Source organism: Macaca mulatta, chromosome 8 (genome assembly GCF_049350105.2).
Source record: "Macaca mulatta isolate MMU2019108-1 chromosome 8, T2T-MMU8v2.0, whole genome shotgun sequence".
NCBI classification, from domain to species: domain Eukaryota; kingdom Metazoa; phylum Chordata; class Mammalia; order Primates; family Cercopithecidae; genus Macaca; species Macaca mulatta.
In genome coordinates, this window is record NC_133413.1 from 154,142,443 (window position 1) to 154,163,086 (window position 20,644).

The 20,644-nt window shown below is 47.5% G+C and overlaps 1 protein-coding gene and 1 long non-coding RNA gene across 29 annotated transcripts in view; one reads left to right on the plus strand and one right to left on the minus strand.

Moving 5' to 3' along the window:
* Positions 1–20,578, plus strand: part of IQANK1 (IQ motif and ankyrin repeat containing 1) — a 62,280-nt gene extending 41,702 nt beyond the window's left edge. For 9 of the 28 annotated variants that reach the window (XM_077944465.1, XM_077944466.1, XM_077944483.1 and 6 more), the window contains 6 exons: positions 18,620–19,111; positions 19,331–19,423; positions 19,660–19,768; positions 19,870–19,963; positions 20,034–20,168; positions 20,244–20,578. In XM_077944465.1, coding sequence (XP_077800591.1) covers positions 18,620–19,111; positions 19,331–19,423; positions 19,660–19,768; positions 19,870–19,963; positions 20,034–20,168; positions 20,244–20,547 — 1,227 coding nt within the window. In that variant the 3' untranslated portion in view covers positions 20,548–20,578. Of the gene's footprint in view, positions 1–18,619; positions 19,112–19,330; positions 19,424–19,659; positions 19,769–19,847; positions 19,964–20,033 lie in introns of all 28 variants that reach the window. The other 19 variants (XM_077944475.1, XM_077944480.1, XM_077944484.1 and 16 more) reach the window with 18 other exon arrangements.
* On the minus strand, positions 16,271–19,978 carry LOC144330908 (uncharacterized). The gene is made up of 3 exons (XR_013397548.1): positions 19,841–19,978; positions 19,548–19,746; positions 16,271–18,334 (listed from the first exon to the last, which is right to left on the minus strand). It is a non-coding gene; the product is annotated as an uncharacterized LOC144330908 (long non-coding RNA).
* Positions 20,579–20,644: the final 66 nt, after the last annotated feature.

Here is a 20,644-nt window from a genome sequence, read left to right on the forward strand (position 1 = left end):
GTGTTGCATTCATACAACACACTCACATGACAACATTGTGGAGACGGAGGACAGATCAGAGGCCTACAGGGGTTACAAATGGGAGTGGGGGCAGGCAAAGGGGGAAGAGATGGGGCCAATTGGGCAGGAGTAGCACAAGAGACCCTTGGGGTGATGGGACAGTCCTGCATCTTGATTATGATGGTCGTTAACGCAAAACTGGACATGTGAGAAAACTGTAGTGATACACAAACGCACACACACATGAGGATGCGAAATCAAAATCCACTGTGAGCCCTGTGGATTGTACTATGCCAGTATCCTAGTTTGTATGTTGTACTGAAATTATATAAGACGTCATCATTGGGGGAGCTTGTTAAGGGTATATGGGAACTCTACTATTTTTGCAACTTCGTGTAAATCTATATTTCAAAATAAAAATTTAGCAAAATTACCAGGCAAGCTAAAACAACAAAACAAAACAAAACACACACACAAGAAAAATGATCCAGAGTGAAGAGAAAAATCAATCAAAACAGACTCAAGGATGACCCAGGTGATGGAATCACACCACTGCGCTTCAGCCTGGGCGACAGAGTGAGACTCTGCCTCAAAAAAAAAAAAAAAAAAAAAAAATATATATATATATATATATATATATACACACACACATATAGCTGTATTACACACACACACACTCATATACTTTTAGAGATGAAAACTGCAATGTCTGAGATGAAAACTACATTGATACACCGGATGGGATTAATGGAAGATACAGATTAGACACTGAAGAAAATTAGTTAATCTGAAGTTATAGCAATAGAAACTATCCAAAATGAAACACAAAGAGAAAAAGAAGGTTGAAAAAAATTGAGCAGGGCTGGGCGCGGTGTCTTACGCCTGTAATCCCAGCACTTTGGGAGGCCGAGACGGGCGGATCACAAGGTCAGGAGATCGAGACCATCCTGGCTAACATGGTGAAACCCCATCTCCACTGAAAATAGAAAAAATTAGCCAGGCGTGGTGGTGGGCGCCTGTAGTCCAGCTACTTGGGAGGCTGAGGCAGGAGAATGGCATGAACCCGGGAGGCGGAGCTTGCAGTGAGCCGAGATTGTGCCACTGCACTCCAGCCTCGGCAACAGAGCGACACTCTGTCTAAAAAAAAAAAAAGAAAAAGAAAAAAATTGAGCAAAAACGTCTGTTTCCAAGATGGAGTAACAGGAACCTGATTTATCCTCTCACTTCAAACAAGAACAAATTCAAGACAGAATATAGGAAATAAAGGTTTCCAAGACATTGGACATCAGGCAACAAATCAGAAAGAGATCTCCAGGAGGCTGAAAATAAGCGAAGTGAGCCATAAGATTGTCCCAGTTTACCACCTTAAGAGAAGTTTCAGGGTGTAGTATAGGAAGGGGGAACCCAGACAGAGCCAGGCATATTCTATGAATTAAGGAGACAAGAGTTCAGAATTCAAGGATACTGAGGCAGCAGGAGATCACCAGTGCTAGAGGGAAGAGAGCTGAAGAAAGAACCCTAGAGACGTGGACACGATCCCCGTTGGTCATTCATTGGATCCCCTGTGGTCATTAGTTGTAGCTAATAAGGCATATTATTAGGCAAATATAAGGAATATTTAATGGCTCCTATACGTGAGGAGACTGCTCAAGGTGACTTCTGAGAAGCGTGAAGGAAGCAGTGCCTACTCCCGTCAGCCAGAGTGAGAAATCCATGATTCACAGGGCACTGGGTGGAGTTCTCAGAAGGAGCTTGGCTCAGTGGTTAGGGAAAATTATTCCTAGAATAAACGCTGCTCTGGTCCAGCCTAATCAATTACAAAGCAAGACCCAAAGGATGAAACACCCCAAGCAACTGAACTGTATCCCAGAATAAAATTCAAGAAGACTTACATTAAAAAAAAAAAACAGCTCCTAACAAGGCAAAATGCATAATGTGTGGCATTCAACCAGAGATTACCAAGCATGCAAAGAGGTGGAAAAATATGACCTATAATGAGAAAAGTCAACCAATCAAGAGACACCCAGAACGGACGCAAATGTTAGAATTAGCAGACGTTAAAACAGACATTATAACTGTATTTCAGACTTTCAAACAACTACAGACATGGAGGATATGAAGACTCAAACTGAAATTCTAGAGATAAAGCTATACTGTCTGAAATAAAAAGCCCCCTGGATGGGATTGATGTCAGAATAGATGCTGTGGAAATAATTATTAGTGAATATAACACAGTAATAGAAACTACCCAAAATTAAAGCACACAGAACAGAAATCCCCCAAATGAAAAGAGCATTAATGAGCTGTAGGACAGTTTTTATTAAAAGTTTTTATTTTATGGATTTAAGGGACATCAGTGCAATTTTGTTTGTTTGTTTTGATTTTTTTTTTTTTGCAGCCAGAATCTCACCCTGTCACCCAAGCTGGAGTGCAGTGGCGCAATGTTGGCTCACTACAACTTCCGCCTCCCGGGTATGAGAAACAAACTTACGAATTTAAACCCAAGAATGGGCTTAAAGACCTGGAGAACAGGCCAGGCGCGGTGGCTCAAGCCTGTAATCCCAGCACTTTGGGAGGCTGAGACGGGCGGATCACGAGGTCAGGAGATAGAGACCATCCTGGCTAACACAGTGAAACCCCGTCTCTACTGAAAATACAAAAAACTAGCCGGGCGTGGTGGCGGGCACCTATAGTCCCAGCTACTCGGGAGGCTGAGGCAGGAGAATGGAGTGAACCCGGGAGGCGGAGCTTGCAGTGAGCCGAGATCGAGCCACTGCACTCCAGCCTGGGCGACAGAGCGAGACTCCGTTTCAAAAACAAAACAAAACAAACAAAGACCTGGAGAACAGTGAAAGTGAGACTTTTAATGATAATTTTGAAAGATGGGGTGTTTGATGAGCAGGCACACTTAGCACAGTTTTAACAAGCTCTTTGTTGAATTAATAAACTAACCCCCATGTTTCCCCTTAAAAAGAAAAAAAGTAAAAGCATAGTAGAGACCTCACCCAATGCAAGGCCCTGGGACCCCCTAACACGCTCCCCCCACCATACATCTCACAAAGAGGACAGGGAGACCAGGGGGCAACAGGAAGGCCAGAGGAGGAGGAATCTGGGGGTCATGATGGAGCTAAACCCAGTGCTCCCATAAATCCTTATCCAACTTGAGGAAAAAAAAAATAAAACAATGGAAGAAGCACATGAAAAATTTCCCTATTCCTTCCAAACTAAATGTCTAATGTGTACCCTCTTGGAAAAGTCCCTGTGAGGCGGGAAAGTTGGATTTGGGACTGTGCCTCTATCAAGCACTGAGGTTAGGAATTTTAAACAGAAAATGACCCCACTCTTGAAAAACCCCTTCAGTTTAGCAAAGCAGCTAAATCAATTTTTAAAACCCAATTTTTATACTTGGGCTAAAGTAATGTCAATCACAAATATTTCTGTTTACTGGGAAAGAGGAATAATTAAAAGGCAGCCGTGAAGAAAACCATGCCAAGACACATCAGATACAATTTCTCAAAGCCAGTAAGAAGGAGAAAACCTTAAAAGTGGCCAGAGGAAACAAGATAAAAGTCACAGCAATTTTTTTTTTTTTTTTTTTTTTGAGACAGAGTCTTGCGCTGTCGCCTAGGCTGGGGTGCAATGGTGCAATCTCGGCTCACTGCAACTTCCACCTCCCGGGTTCAAGCGATTCTCGTGCCTCCGCCTCCCGAGTAGCTGGAATTACGGATGCCCACCACCGGGCCTAATTTTTTGTATTTTTGTAGAGATGGGGTTTCACCATATTGCCCAGGCTGGTTTTGAACTCCTGAGCTCAGGTATCCACCCACCTCAGCCTCCCAAAACAGCAAACTACTTATTGGAAACTGCCAGTGAGGGTCAGTGGAGTGATGCATGGGGAGCCCCACAAGAAAGGCCTGGCGGCCCTGTCATCCTGGAGTTCTGGGTCCAGTGGAAACAGCGTTCAAAAATGAAGGCAAAATCAAGAGTTTCGGACATACAAGAGTTGAAAGAATTCATCACCAGCAGACTCACACTATAAGAAATGTTAATGAAAGTCCTCCTGGTGGAAGAAAAGGGGCACGAGATGGCAATATGGCTCTGCCCAAAGGCATGAGACACCAGGAAGGGAACCCCACAGAAATGCGGAAGATAGTGTCTTATTTGCATTGACTTAAAATATAGTCGAAGAAACAAAAATAATGGTGGGCCAGGAGTAGTGACTCATACCTGGAATTCCAGGACTTTAGAAGGCCAAGTTGGGAGGATCGCTTGAGCTCAGGAGTTGGAGACCAGCCTGGCAACATGAGACTCCCTTCTCTTAAAAAAAAAAAAAAAGGCCGGGCGCGGTGGCTCAAGCCTGTAATCCCAGCACTTTGGGAGGCCGAGGCGGGTGGATCACGAGGTCAGGAGATCGAGACTATCCTGGCTAACATGGTGAAACCCCGTCTCTACTAAAAATACAAAAAAAAAACTAGCCGGGCGTGGTGGCGGGCGCCTGTAGTCCCAGCTACTTGGGAGGCTGAGGCGGGAGAATGGCGTGAACCCGGGAGGCGGAGCTTGCAGTGAGCCGAGATCCGGCCACTGCACTCCAGCCTGGGAGACACAGCGAGACTCTGTCTCAAAAAAAAAAAAAAAAAAAAAAAAAATTAGCCAGGCATGGTGGCATGTGCCTGTGGTCCCAGCTACTTGGGAAACTGAAGGGGAAGGATCACTTGAACCCAGGAGATGGAGGCTGCAGTGAGATGTGATTGTGCCACTGTCCTCCAGCCTGGGCAACAGAGCAAGACCCTATATAAGACATATATATATATATATATGATGATAATTGGCTGGGCACAGTGGCTCACACCTGTAATCCTAGCACTTTGGGAAGCTGAGGTGGGTAGGTCACCTGAGGTCAGGAGTTTGAGACCAGCCTGGCTAACATGGCGAAACCCTGTCTCTACTAAAAATACAAAAATTAGCCGGGCATGGTGGTGGCGCCTGTGGTCCCAGGTGCTCAGGGGGTTGAGGCAGGAGAATTGCTTGAATCAGGGAGGTGGAGGCTGCAGTGAGCTGAGCTGAGATCGTACCACTGCACTCCAGCCTGGGAGACAGAACAAGACTCCGTCTCAAAAAAACAAAACAAAACAAAAAACACCAAAAAAAAAAAAAAAATCCCAAAATATACCAGAAAGGCTGGGAGGGGTAAATAGAAGTGTATTGTCTCAAGGTTCTTATATGTGCAATGGTTTAATATCATTAGAAAGTAGATTGTGGCTGGGTGCGGTGCCTCAAGCCTGTAATCCCAGCACTTTGGGAGGCCGAGACGGGCGGATCACGAGGTCGGGAGATCGAGACCATCCTGGCTAACACAGTGAAACCCCGTCTCTACTAAAAAATACAAAAAAAAACTAGCCGGGCGAGGTGGCGGGTGCCTGTAGTCCCAGCTACTCCGGAGGCTGAGGCAGGAGAATGGCAGGAACCCGGGAGGCAGAGCTTGCAGTGAGCTGAGATCTGGCCACTGCACTCCAGCCTGGGCGACAGAGCGAGACTCTGTCTCAAAAAAAAAAAAAGAAAGTAGATTGTGACAATTTAGAGCCGTATACTCTAAAGCCTAAAGCAACTACTACAATATCAAAAGAGTTGGAGCTAATAAGCCAACAAAGGAGATAAAATGGAATTCTTAAAAAATATTGCCAAAGAAGTCAAGAAAAGAGGAAAAGGAAAAGAACCACTGGGACCAGTGGGAAACAAACAGCAAATGGTAGATTTTTTTTTTTTTTTTTTTTTTTTTTTGAGACGGAGTCTTGCTCTGTCGCCCAGGCTGGAGTGCAGTGGCGCTATCTCGGCTCACTGCAAGCTCCTCCTCCCGGGTTTACGCCATTCTCCTGCCTCAGCCTCCCGAGTAGCTGGGACTACAGGCGCCCGCCACCTCGCCCGGCTAATTTTTTTTTGTATTTTTAGTAGAGACGGGGTTTCATTGTGTTAGCCAGGATGGTCTCGATCTCCTGACCTTCGTGATCCGCCCGTCTCGGCCTCCCAAAGTGCTGGGATTACAGGCTTGAGCCACCGCGCCCGGCCGCAAATGGTAGATTTTTAACTCCACCATATCAATAATCTCATTACATGTGGACGTTCTAAACACCCCAATTAAAAGATGGATTGTCACCGGGTGCAGTGGCTCACACCTGTAATCCCAGCAGTTTGGGAGGCCAAGGTGGGTGGATTGCCTGAGCTCAGGAGTTGGAGACCAGCCTGGGCAACACGATGAAACCCCGTCTGTACTAAAATGCAAAAAATTAGCCAGGTGTGGTAGTGGGCGCCTGTAATCCCAGCTACTTGGGAGGCTGAGGCAGAAGAATCACTTGAACCCTAGAGGCGGAAGTTGCAGTGAGCCGAGATCGCGCCACTGCACTCCAGCCAGGGCGACAGTGAGACTCCGTCTCAAAAAACAAACAAACAAGATGGATTGTCATTTTGGATAAAAAAAAAAAAATGTAGCTAACTATGTTCTACCTATAAGAAACAAACTTTAAATGTAAAAGCACAAATAGGTGAAAATTAAAATGATAAAAGCAAATATGCCAAGATAACACTAAACAGAATGCTGAAGTAACTATATTAACATCAAGTAGATTTCAGAAAAAAGTATGTTACTAAGGATAAAAGAGTCATTTAATAATGACAAATGTAGGAATTCATCACGAGGACATAAAAATCCTAAATGTTTATGCAGCTACTAACAGGGTTTCAAAATGCAAGAAGCAAAAACTGTGAGAACTGGCTGGGCGCGGTGGCTCAAGCCTGTAATCCCAGCACTTTGGGAGGCCGAGACGGGCGGATCACGAGGTCAGGAGATCGAGACCATCCTGACTAACACGGTGAAACCCTGTCTCTACTAAAAAATACAAAAAACTAGCCGGGCGAAGTGGCGGGCGCCTGTAGTCCCAGCTACTTGGGAGGCTGAGGCAGGAGAATGGCGTGAACCCGGGAGGCGGAGCTTGCAGTGAGCTGAGATCCGGCCACTGCACTCCAGCCTGGGCGACAGAGCATGACTCCGTTTCAAAAAAAACAAAAAACAAACAAAAAAAAAAAACAAAAAAAAGCTGTGAGAACTACAAGGAGAAATAAAGAGATGCACAACGGTAGTAGGCGATTTTGCCATCTCTGTCTCTCAATAATTGATGAGACAAGTACACAGAATATCAGCGATGATACAGAAGAACTGAACCACGCCGTCCACCGCCATCGCTCCATCATCTATCGATCATTGTTTCCATACATTCACCCACTTCATCCTTCTCACCCCAGTGTTGGTTTGCTCTTTCATCAATTCGTAATTATCTTACTAACTTATGAGTCATTTGTTTATTTATTTAGAGATGGAGTCTTGCTCTGTCACCCAGGCTGGAGGGCAGCAACACAGTCACACTACAAGCTCTGCATCCCGGGTTTATGCAGTTCTCCTGCCTCAGCCTCCAGAGTAGCTGGGACTACAGGCATGCGCCACCATGCCCAGCTAATTTGTTTTTTTGCATGTTAAGTAGAGATGGGGTTTTTGCCATGTTGGCCAGCTGGTTTCGAACTCCTGACCTCAGGTGGGCTGCCTGCCTCGGCCTCCCAAAGTGCTGGGACTACAGGTATGAGCCACCATGCCCAGCCATGAGTCATTTATTTATAAACTTATAAATAAATGTATAAACTTATAAAGTTTTGAACTTATAAACTATCCACTCATTAATGTGCCCATTCCACCCTTACACCATGTTTAAATACTCACTTATTTATCTACTATTCATTCAGGCATCCATTCATCCATTCATATACACATTCATGCTGTTTACTTGACAGAAAATTATGAGAAAGCAAAGGAAGGACTGTGTCTCGCTCACCCCGTGGTTGTATGTCCCAAGGAAGGACTGTGTCTCGCTCACCCCGTGATCGTATGCCCCAAGGAAGGACTGTGTCTCGCTCACCCCATAATCGTATGCCCCAAGGAAGGACTGTGTCTCGCTCACCGCGTAATCGTATGCCCCAAGGAAGGACGGTGTCTCGCTCACCCCATAATCGTGTGCCCCAAAGAAGGACTGTGTCTCGCTCACCGCGTAATCGTATGCCCCAAGGAAGGACTGTGTCTCGCTCACCCCGTGATCATATGCCCCAATGCCATGTATATTGGTTGACCATGATAGGCACTGAAACATTTTGTTCAACAATGAATTCATCCATTTCATCCATCAATTTATCCATCCAGTTGCTCAACTAACCATTTGCTTATCTCACTTACCCATTATTTACACTCATTCATCTATTAATTTTTCATGTATCAGTTCATCATTTAATCAGTTCAATTAATCTAATCTTCATTCTCTTATCGTTTAACTCATTATTTACTCATCCATTCATCATTTATTGCCTATTCATTAAGACACTCGTAAGTTCACTCGTTATATTATCCTTTTATTTTCTCTCTTCATTCATCTTCCATCTACTCCAGTTCTTCCACTTACAGACAGAACTTTGGCAAGTTCTGAAAGTTATTTGAATCTCAGTTTCCATATATTCAGAAATGGGACTAATAACAGCTTTTTGAAGATTCATGAGGTAATGAATGAAATTCCTTGGCACAATTCCGGGCACAGAGTCGGTTCTCAAGAAATGGTAGCTATTATTATTTTAAATGAGTATTCACAATTTCTTTTAAGTTACAAAATCATCGCCTCATTTATATGTCTGTCCACTCTTCCATCCGATTTCTTTAGTTATCCATTCATCCCTTCTCTCATTTTAGCCACTCCTTGATTTTATACATCTTTGGACTTTCCTTTTTAATTACAAATGACATACAGAATATTGCACAAATCAAAGTTGTAGCTCAGTTATTTACCACAAAGGAAATATGTAGTAACTACCTGACTGAAGAAATAAAATATTGCCAGAACACCATACCTCTCCCCAGAAAATAATATCCTGAATTTTATAGTGCTTGCTTCCTTTTTTTAAGTTATAAAACTTTACTGAAATATGTATAAAGTCTCCAGTTTAATCCTCTCAACAAACCTGATTGTAGTATTATTAATATTCCTACATTCTATAAAAGACTTTATTATACACAAAGAAACTTAAGCACAGAGATGTTAAGTAATCTTTTTTTAACTTTTATTTTAGGTTCGGGGGTACACGTGAAGGTTTGTTATGTAGGTGAAAGTCATGGGGATTTGTCGTACAGATTATTTCCTCACCCAGGAACTAAGCCCAGTACCCAATAGTTTTTTGCTTCTCTCCCTCCTCCCACCAGCCACCCTCAGGTAGACCCTAGTATCTGTTGTTTCCTTCTTTGTGTCCAAAAGTTCTCATCCTTTAGCTCCCATTTGCAAGTGAGAACATGCGGTGTTTGGTTTTCTGTTCCTGCGATAGTTTGCTGAGGATAATGGCCTCCAGCTCCATCCATGTTCCTGCATGGATCTCATTTTTTTTATGGCTGCATAGTATTCCACGGTGTGCATGTACCACATTTTCTTTATCCAGTCTGCCACTGGTGGGCATTTAGGTTGAGTCCATGTCTTTGCTATTGTGAGTAGCGCTGCAATGAACATTCACATGCATGTGTCTTTATGGTACACTGATGTATATTCCTCTGGGTATATACCCAGTAACGAGACTGTTGGGTCGAATGGCAGTTCTGCTTTTAGGTCTTTGAGGAATTGCCATACTGCTTTCCACAGTGACTGAATTAATTTACACTCCCACCAACAGTGTGTGTGTGTTCCCTTTTCTCCGCAACCTCACTAGCATCTGTTATTTTTTAACTTTTTATAGTAGCCATTCTGGCTGGTGTGAGATGGTATCCTCATTGTGGTTTTGATTTGCATTTCTCTAATGATCGGTGATATTGAGCTTTTTCCATATGCTTGCTGGCCACATGCATGTCTTATTTTGAAAAGCATCTGTTCATTTTCTTTGTTCACTTTTTAATGGAGTTTTCTCTTGTAAGTTTGTATAAGATCCTTATAAATGCTGGATGTTAGACTTTTGTCAGATGCATAATTTGCAGATACGCTCTTCCATTCTGTAGGTGGTCTGTTTACTAATAGTTTCTTTTGCTATGCAGAAGCTCTTACGTTTAATTAGATCCCACTTGTCAACTTTTGCTTTTGTTGGGAATGCTTTTGGTGTCTTTGTCATGAAATCTTTACCCATTCTTATGTCCAGGATGGTATTGCCTCGGTTGTCTACCTAGGGTTTTTATAGTTTTGGGTTTTACATTTAAGTCTTTTTTTTTTTTTTTTTTTTTTGAGACAGAGTCTCGCTGTGTCGCCCAGGCTGGAGTACAGTGGCCGGATCTCAGCTCACCGCAAGCCCCACCTCCCGGGTTTACGCCATTCTCCTGCCTCAGCCTCCCGAGTAGCTGGGACTACAGGCGCCCGCCACCTCGCCCGGCTAGTTTTTTGTATTTTTTAGTGAGACGGGGTTTCACCGTGTTAGCCAGGATGGTCTCGATCTCCTGACCTCGTGATCCGCCCGTCTCGGCCTCCCAAAGTGCTGGGATTACAGGCTTGAGCCAACCGCGCCCGGCCTACATTTAAGTCTTTAATCTATCTTGAGTTGGTTTTTATGTATGGTGTAAGAAAGGGGTCGAGCTTCAATCTTCTGCATATGGCTAGCCAGTTATTCCAGCAGAGTTTATTGAATATGGAGTCTTTTCCCCATTGCTTGTTTTTATCATCTTTGTTGAGGATCAGGTGGTTGTAGGTAAGCAACCTTGTTTCTGGGCTCTCTATTCTGTTCCATTGGTCTATGTGCCTGTTTTGCACCAGTACCATACTGTTTTGGTTACTGTAGCCCTGTAGTATAGTTTGAAGCCAGGTAATGCAATGCCTCCAGCGTTGTTCTGCTTAGGACTGCCTTGGCTATTTGGGCTCTTTTTTAGTTCCATATGAATTTTAAAATAGTATTTTCTAGTTCTGTGAATAGTTTGATAGGAATAGTGTTGAATCTGTAAATTGCTTTGGGCAATATGACCATTTTAATGATATTGATTCTTCCTATCCATGAGCATGGGATGTTTTTCCGTTTGTCTCTTTTCTGATTTCTTTGAGCAGTGTTTTGTAATTCTCATTGTAGAGATCTTTCACCTCCCTGGTTAGCTGTATTCCTAGGTATTTTATTCTTTTTGTGGCAATTGTGAATGGGATTGCCTTTCTGATTTGGCATTTGGCTTGGCTGTTGCTGGTGTATAGGGATGCTAGTCATTTTTGTACATTTATTTTGTATCCTGAAATTTTTCTGAAGTTGTTTAGCAGCTGAAGGAGCTTTTGGGCTGAGACTATGGGGTTTTCCAGATATAGAATCATGTTGTCTGCAAAAAGAAACAGTTTTGACGTCCTCTCATTCTATTTGGATGCCTTTTATTTCTTTCTCTTGCCTGATTGCTCTGGCTAGAACTTCCAATACTATGTTGAATAGGAGTGGTAGGAGAGAGCATCCTTATCTTGTGCCAGTTTTCAAGGGGAATGCTTCCAGCTTTTGCCCATTCAGTATAATGTTGACTGTGGGTTTGTCAGTGCTTACTTTCTTGCTTTTCTTTTTCTTGTTTTTTGAGATGGAGTTTTGCTCTTGTTGCCCAGGCTCTGGAGTGCAATAGTGTGATCTTGGCTCACTGCAACCTCCACCTCCTGGGTTCAAGCAATTCTCCTGCCTCAGCCTCCTGAGTAGCTGGGATTACAGGCACGTGCCACCACGCCTGGCTAATTTTGTATTTTTAGTAGAGACAGGGTTTCTTCATGTTGGATAGGCTGGTCTTGAACTCCCGACCTCAGGTCATCTGCCCACCTTGGCCTCCCAAAGTGCTGGGATTACAGACGGGAACCACTGTGCCCGGCCTCTTGCTTTTCTTTATCTATTCTATTCTTTATTACATCATTAAATCATCCCTCATTTATTCATTCATTTTGTCATCCACTTACTGATTCATCCATTCATTCCTAAATGAGTGCCTGAATAATATAGCTTTAGGCTGGGCACAGTGGCTCACGCCTATAATCCCAGCACTTTGGGAGGCCGAGGCAGGTGGATCACGAGGTCAGGAGATTGAGACCATCCTGGCTAACGCTGTGAAACCCCGTCTCTACTAAACACACACACACACACACACACACACACACACACACACACACACATATACACACACACAAATTAGCCAGGTGTGGTGGTGGGCGCCTGTAGTCCCAGCTACTCAGAAGTCTGAGGCAGGAGAATGGCATGAACCCAGGAGGCAGAGCTTGCAGTGAGCAGAGATCACACCACTGCACTCCAGCCTGGGCAACAGAGCGAGACTCTGTCTCAAAAATAAATGAATAAATAAAAATAATATATCTTTGTTTTACTGTGTTTGAGCTTTATGTAAATGAATTTATATGGCAGCTGATCTTTGGTATCTGGCTTCTTCTATCACAGGCTATATTTGTGAGATTCAGTCTTGTTGCCTGTAGCTATAGTTCATTCACTTTGTTATGGAGACTTTAATTATATAAATGTCTGCAACATATCCATTTTACTGCTGATAAACGTTCAGTTTGTTTCCAGGCTTTGGTTATAATGATGCTGCTATGAACATTCTTGTATGTGTCTCTTGGTACACATGTGCACAGTTTTCCAAAATGGTTGTACCCGTTTATCTGCTCCCACTGAGGATATGTTACAGTCCCACTGCCCCATGCTCTTACAGACATTGTGATTGCCAGTGTTTTTTAATACAGACTCATGGTGGATGTGTCGTGGTGTCTCACTGCAGTTTTACCTTGCATTTCCCTGCCAATTAATGAAGGTGAGAACTCTTATGCATATTAGCCAGTTAGCTATCGTTTTTATAGTAGTACCTATTAGCATTAGCAAACATTTTTCTCTGGGTTGCCTGATTTATTTTTCTTATTGCTCTGTGGACCTATTATTTATATATTTTAGATTAAACTCCTTATCAATTATATGTGTTATAGGTGTCTTCTGTCTTACTTGCCTTTTCACTTTCTTAATGTTATAATTTGATGGAAAATTTTGTTTTACTGTAGTAAATTTTATCATTCTTTTCCTTTATGGTTGGTGCTTTTCATGTCAGTTTAAGAACTCTCTCCATTCTCCCGAGGACATAAAGGTATTTTCTTTTTTTTTTTTTTTTTTTTTTTTTTTTGAGACAGAGTCTCACTCTGTCGCCCAGGCTGGAGTGCAGTGGCCGGATCTCAGCTCACTGCAAGCTCCGCCTCCCGGGTTCACGCCATTCTCCTGCCTCAGCCTCCCGAGTAGCTGGGACTACAGGCACCCGCCACCTCGCCCGGCTAGTTTTTTGTATTTTTTTTAGTAGAGACGGGGTTTCACCGTGTTAGCCAGGATGGTCTCGATCTCCTGACCTCGTGATCCGCCCGTCTCGGCCTCCCAAAGTGCTGGGATTACAGGCTTGAGCCACCGCGCCCGGCCCATCTTTCACATTTAAAGCCATCATCCACTCGAATAGATTTTTGTACGTTGTTTTGGTCCGTCTTGTGAAAGGTCATGTTCAAGCTTGTTTATGTCTCATATGGATGCATAATTGTCCTGAGAGCACGCACAGTCTTTGTGAAAGACTGCCCTCCTCACTCTACACCATCACCTGTGCCCTAAGTCAAGTGTCTATATACTTACAGCTCTGTTCTGGGATTGCTGTTCTGTTTCATGGGTCTATTGATCTATCCTGTGTCAATACCCATGTCTTGACTACAGTAGCTTCATAACAAGTCTTGTACTAGATAAAAGCAAGTCTTCCCACCTTGTTTTTCTTCATGAGTGAGTTTTGGAAAGTTCTCAGTCATTACCTCTGTTTCTGCCCTTAATCTCAATCTCCAAATATACAGATAGTAGATCTCACCATAGCCTCTACATTTCTGTATCCACCAGGATAGACTAGGATGTTGATATGGTTTGGATCTATGTCCCCACCCAAATCTCATGTCGAATTGTAATCCTCAGTGTTGGAGGAGGGGCCTGGGGGGGAGGTGTTTGGATCATGGAGGCTGATTTCCCCATGGTCTTCTCATGATAGTGAGTTCTCATGAGATCTGGTTGTTTAGAAGTCTGTAGCGTCTCCCCCTGCTCTCTCTTCCTCCTTCTCTAGTCATGTAAAATGTGCCTGCTTCCCGTTGGCCTTCTGCCATGAATGTAAGTTTCCTGAGGTCTCCCTAACCACACTTCCTGTACAGCCTGCAGAACCATGAGTCAATTAAACCTCTTTTCTTTATAAATTACCCAGTCTCAGGTAGTTCTTTTTTGGCCATGTGAGAATGGACTAATACAGATGTGCTGTGGAACATGCAGTCTCCAAATCTCAATGGCATAAAACAAAATGAGTTTATTTTTTACTTATGCTACATGTCCATTGAGGGTTAACAGGGGGCTTCTGCTAATTGTAGTCTTTCAGGGACCCAGGCTGACACAGCAACCACCATCTTGAATATTGCTGGTCAGTATACCAGAGGGAAAGAGCTGAGGAGGGTCTAGCACAAACACTTCTACTTATAGCTCATTGGTCACATCTAGTCATTTGGCTCCACTGAAACCACAAATTGGTCAGGAAGTTTAATCCTATCCTATGTCTAGAAGGTGGAGGGATGGACATGTTTGATGATCAGCACTAATAACTACCACAGTTTTTTACCCTTTTCTATATTTTCCATCCTTTTGTTTGAGTTTATTCTGGATATTTTCTTGTGACATGTCTTTCAGTTTACTAATTCTTTCTTCAGCTGCATCTAGCTAGTTATTAAATCCATGCACTTTGTTCTTAATTTTGGTTATTTTAATTTTCATGTCTAAAATTTTATTTGGTTCCAGCTCTCTGCTAAAATTCTCAATGTAGTCTCTCTCTTTGAGCACAGTAAATATAGCTTTTGAAAATCTGTAGCTAACTCTAATATCCTGATCCCTCATGGAGCTATTTCTATCATTTGTAGTTTCTGCAGATTTTTGTTTATATTGTCTTGTATTTTCCTGTGCCTTTTTATTGTATCTTTTTTTTTTTTTTTTTTTTTTTTTTTTTTTTTTTTTTGAGACAGAGTCTTCCTCTGTCACCCAGGCTGGAGTGCAGTGGTGTGATCACAGTTAACTGCAGCCTTGACCCCCTGGGCTCAAGTGATCCTCCTGCCCCAGCTTCCCAAGTAGCTAAGACTACAGGCTTGAGCCACCACGCCTAGCTATTTTTTTTTTCTCTGACACAGAGTCTTGCTGTGTCACCCAGGCTGGAATGCAGTGGCATAATCTCAGCTCACTGCAACCTCTGCCTCCCAGGTTCAAGCAATTCTCCTGCCTCAGCCTCCCAATTAACTGGGATTTATAGGCACACACCACCATACCTGGCTAATTTTTGTATTTTTAGTAGAGATAGGGTTTCACCACGTTGGCCAGGCTGGTCTCAAACTCCTGACCTTGTGATCTATCTGCCCACCTCGGCCTTCCAAAGTGCTGGGATCCCAGGCGTGAGCTACCGCGCCTGGCCTAATTTTTTTTATTTGTTTGTAGAGACTGGATTTTGCCATGTTGCCCAGGCTGGTCTTGAACTTCTGGGCTCAAGCAATCTGCATGCCTCGGCCTCCCAAAGTGCTGGGATTACAGGCATGAGTCACCTTGCCTGGCCATGTCATGTTTTATTGGTAGGAATAATTTGAAGCCTAGAAAGGTATTTTTCACTCTTTTTTCCTGAGGATTTAGCTTTTGCCATGTATTGGGGGTACCAAAAGTCTGGAGTCACTTCACCAACTTCAGGGATTAAGAGGATTTGAAGCTAAGCTGAAGTCGACCTTACTCTGAGGTTACTGTCCTTAGGATCCCAAAGTGAGGATTAAATGTGCATATTCATAAATTCCTTCACTCACCCACCCACGTTTATTTTATTTTTATTTATTTTTATTTATTTTATTTTTTTGAGACGGAGTCTGGCTCTGTCGCCCAGGCTGGAGTGCAGTGGCCGGATCTCAGCTCACTGCAAGCTCCGCCCCCCGGGTTCACGCCATTCTCCTGCCTCAGCCTCCCGAGTAGCTGGGACTACAGGCGCCGCCACCTCGCCCGGCTAGTTTTTTGTATTTTTTAGTAGAGACGGGGTTTCACCGTGTTAGCCAGGATGGTCTCGATCTCCCGACCTCGTGATCCGCCCGTCTCGGCCTCCCAAAGTGCTGGGATTACAGGCTTGAGCCACCACGCCCGGCCCCACCCACATGTTTATATTTGCAAATTTATATTTACAAATGTAGACAGAGTCATTGATAAATGAATGTGCAGAGGAATGTCCATAAATGAATATGTCTCTATAGTCATCTCTCCTATTTATTTAGCCATTTATCTGTCCAAACAATCAGGTGTACGCTAATCTATGAATTAACTCATCCGTGCATTAGCCCAGCCACTGGACCAACTGACAGAAGACCTGAGCTGGGCACTGTTCTAGGTACTTAGGGCACATCCTTGAACAAAACAAAGTCCCTTCTGTCACAACTCATAGTGCAGTGGAGATACCAGGCTACCAGAGCGGGCAGGGCTGGGCTGGAATTTTAAGAAAGGTGGCCAAGGTGGGCTTTGCTGAGAAGGTGACGTACAAGGGAAAACCTGGAGGGGAGGGAATGAGGGCTGTGAACGTCTGAGGAGCTTCCAGACAGGAAGACTGGCCAGTGTAAGATCCTGGGGGACAAGGAAGGAGCCCCTCTGGCTGCCGGGGAAGGAGGCACAGAGGCTGGAGATTTGGGGGCTGATGGAGGAAGAAGGACCAGGAGAGGGCAGCAGCACGCAGTGAGCGTTATTCTGGCCGCACTTGGACAGGTTTTCACAGAGAGCTTGGCACCTACGGGAAACTGCTCAGAAGCAGGACGGGGCACCAGAGAGTTCCAGAAGGCAGCCCAGCCTGAAGGTTTTTGTAGCCCCAGGGTTTGTCTCACCCACCACTGGCAGATGCGGGTTCAGTTTTGCAGGGTATGCAAAGAAGCAGGGTCTAAATGTCTAGAAATATGCATATTTGGGCTCTATTTAAAGCAAACGTCTGTGTAAAATTTCGATTTTGGCCCTGGTGGGCTTTGAACTTTTGGTCCCAGCTACTGGGAAGCAGATAGCATAGGGCCGGTCCTCAGGCTGTTGTCAGCCTGTGGATCCATCAGGTGGCCGTGGAGGTGAGTTTACCACCTGTCTGCATGTCCCTGGCCCCCCGCAGACCTGCAGGCCCCCTATACTGCCCCTTCTCTCCATCTCTGCTCCCTGCATCTGTAGACAAATGCTTAAGTCGGCACCAGCTCGGCCAGGATGGTGGTTACCTGAGGCCACGCCGCGCCACCGCTTCTCTCGTTCTCGTCTGCTCTGTCCCCCTCCCTCCCACACTTCTGTGAGTTCTTCCTGGTTCTGCCCACATTCAGTCTCCCTGGCTGCACTTGTCTGCGGCCAGTCTCCCTGGAAGAGCTACAGGGAACTCATCCTTCCCCACCCCTTTCCCCTCATCCTGGCTTCATCCTTCCCACGCCATGAACCCCTTTCTCTATGGGAACGCCGGCCGCTCACCTGCACACCCCTAATGCAGTGCCTTCTGCCTGCTCCGTGGCCCGTGTCTGTCCACCTCCACCTGGCCCCGTTGCCAGGCCTGCCACACCCTCTCGGTCTGTTCTTGGTTGTGGCACCCACCTTCAGCCACCTGCTCTCCTTCTCCCAGGCCTCTGCTCTCCAGCCAGCAGCTCCTCAGGCCCCAACTGTTTCCCAGGCCTGATTCCGAGTACAAGAGTCTCCCTGCCCCACCTGGCCCTTCTCAGCTACTGCCTTGCCTCCTTCCGCTGTCATCCAGCCATTAGGGAGCTCGCCACACTAGACGGCAGGCCCTGGTCACCCTGCCTTCCCAGAGCAGGATGGGGCAAGTGGCATTCACACACGGAAACACCCATGCACAGCTTCCTGGTCAAGGGTGACGCTGGGACTGGCCCGCCACCAGGCGCACGTGGACCTGCTCTGAGCTCCTGCTCTTCCTGCCTCCTCACTGCGACCCCTCCACGCATCATCCCTGCTCCACAGACAAGGAGGCCCCGGCACAGGACGTCAGGGACTCACCCAGGGCAGCTGGGCTTTGAGCTCGGCTCTCTGCACCCACTCCTTGCTCCTAGAGTGATGGGGACTCAGGAGGGTGAGAGGCAGCGGCAGTCCCAAGGGTTGTGTCCTGCAGGCAGAGATCTACGGGAGACCACAGAGGAGGGAGATCCAGGGTGCATGTCCTGTGGGCCAGCCTCCTACTCAGAAAGCAGCAGTGGCAGCCGAGGCCTCAGGCGTGTACTTGAGTCTGGCAGAGGCAGGAAGCCTGGGCCAGGTCCTGGGGGAGTGAAGGGGAAGGAAGCCTTTGGAAACCCAGCCACAGAAGCAGGTTCCTGCTTGGACTTGGTCAGGAAGCCCAGGAGAATTCCGGGTGGTCTGGGCTTTGGGGACAGCAGTACCACAGTGGCTCATGCTTTGGGGCCCACCATGCACCAGCTGTGAGCACTAAGGCCTTTCTGCACAATGGCACCCTTTCTCCCAAATGGGAGAGCAACCGTTCCTCTCCAGGCTGAGAAGACTCAGAACAAGCACCGAGTGTCCGACAAATGTCGTCTGTCACTAGGTGGCCTCACTGGACACCGTGGCGAGCGTGCTGCACTCGTGGGACCTGAGCCTCACGGAGGCCATGCTCCAGAACATGGAGGCAGAGCAGCAGCGCCGGGCCCAGGAGGCCCAGAGGCACAAGGAGGCTGAGGCCAAGCGGTGTGGCAGGCAGGAGGGGTGTGGGAGGTGCTGGCAAGGGGTGCTGGCGAGGGGCGCTGGCAGGGAGCACGGGCAGGGAGCGTGGGCAGGGGGTGCTGGCAAGGGGCGCTGGCAGGGAGCGCAGGCAGGGAGCGTGGGCAGAGAGCGCGGGCAGGGTGTGCTGGTGGGGGGGCTGGTGGCACTGGCAGGGAGTGCGGGCAGGGGGTGCTGGTGGGGGCGCTGGCAGGGAGCGTGGGCAGGGGGTGCTGGTGGGGGCGCTGGCGGAAGCCTCTGCCCCAGCTCATTCCCGCTCCCTAGCATGACCCTCAAGGTCCAACAGCTGGCCAGGGAGCAGCAGCAGTGTCACAAGGAGGTGAGTGTGTCCTCAGGGAGGAGCCAGAAAAGAAGGGAGAGCAGAGTGGGGAGGAGGGGGAGCCGAGGGAGGGCCAGGAAGCTGGGGGAAGAGCTAGGAGGGGAGGTGCCCTCAGGCCCCTGGGCCAGGAGTGACCTGGTCGGAGGGTACTGGCCGGCCTTGCCAGGGCCAGCCTTGCCAGGGCCAGCCTTGCCAGGGCCTGCCCGTACACCCACCCAGTTGCAACAGGCGTACTGTGAGCTGAGCCGGAGGATCACAGAGCACGACCAGTGTGAGTGGAGGTGCATGGACAAGACCAAGCTCACGCTGCAGGTGGGAGCCCATGGTGGACTTGCTGTGCCCCTGCGCCCTTACCCCCTCTCCTTGTTCCACACCAGCCCAGGCCCTCCTCCCCCGCCAGGCCTGGAGTTTTTCCCTCTTAAACATGGGGAGTCACCAGTCAACAGTGGCCTCCTCGAGGTGGGGTGGGGAGGAGGCTCAGGCAGGTACCCTCTCCAGCCAGAGCGTGGGGCAGGGCGAGCGACTGTCAGTGTGGCCCCCTTCTCCAGGCCATCAAGGACGCAGAGGCCCAGGTGGACAGGCTGCGGCAGGAGGCCCAGAAGGCCGAGGAGGCGCTGGCTATGGCCAGACTGGAGCTGCGGGAGCAGACGCAGGAGGGTGGGCTTGGCATGGGGCACTGGCTGGGGGCTGGGAGATATGGCCCAGGGCGGGGTCCAGCATTGGGCTTGCCTGTCAGCTGCACTCTGCTACCCCTACAGGGGAGGAAGAGGCGCCCGGGCTGAAGTGCCAGGTCACCGAGCTGCACGACGTGCTGATGAAAGATGTGGGCAACCGCATTCGCGCCGATGGCCGGTCAGTGCTCCGGGCCAGATGTGGGCGATTTGGGGTTTGGACAGAACAGTGACTCGATGGGTGTCCCCAGGTGGCCTCTTGTCATTGACCCTTCGGGCCAGGCAGCCACCTTCCTGCGCTACCAGGACACCAACTATGTGGACACAGTGAACCCGGAGCACCTGAAGCCGGAGAGGCTGCGGCTGGCTCTCCTGGGGGCTCTGCGGTGAGGCAGGCAGGGTCAGGTACACCCCCCCCACCCCCCAGCCCCCCCCCCGGCCTCACCAGCCTCATGGGGCAGGTATGGGAAGCCGCTGGTGTTCGACCTGCGTGAGGTAGACCTGTTCCCAGCCGTGCAGCGGCAGCTGGAGGTGGTGCAGCCTGGCCTGGCGCAGGCACTGCTGAGCCGCGGCCTGCTGGAGCAGGAGAGGTACCTGTCGCTGCTGCGGCCCACGGATGGGCCAGAGTATAGCCCCACGCAGTTCCAGGAGCAGCGCCTGGAGCACTTCCGCCTCTTTTTCGTCACCAAGGTCCAGTGGCCGCCAGCCGAGCAGCTGCAGGTGCTGCTCCCGGTGCGTGTGCAGCTGCCGGGCACAGGCTTCTAGTGCTAGCCCCAATAAAGCATGTGCCCCAGGGCGCGGTGTGGCATCTGTGCTTTGTGCATGAGGGGCAGCGGCAGTGTGTGAGAGTCCAGGGCCCTGG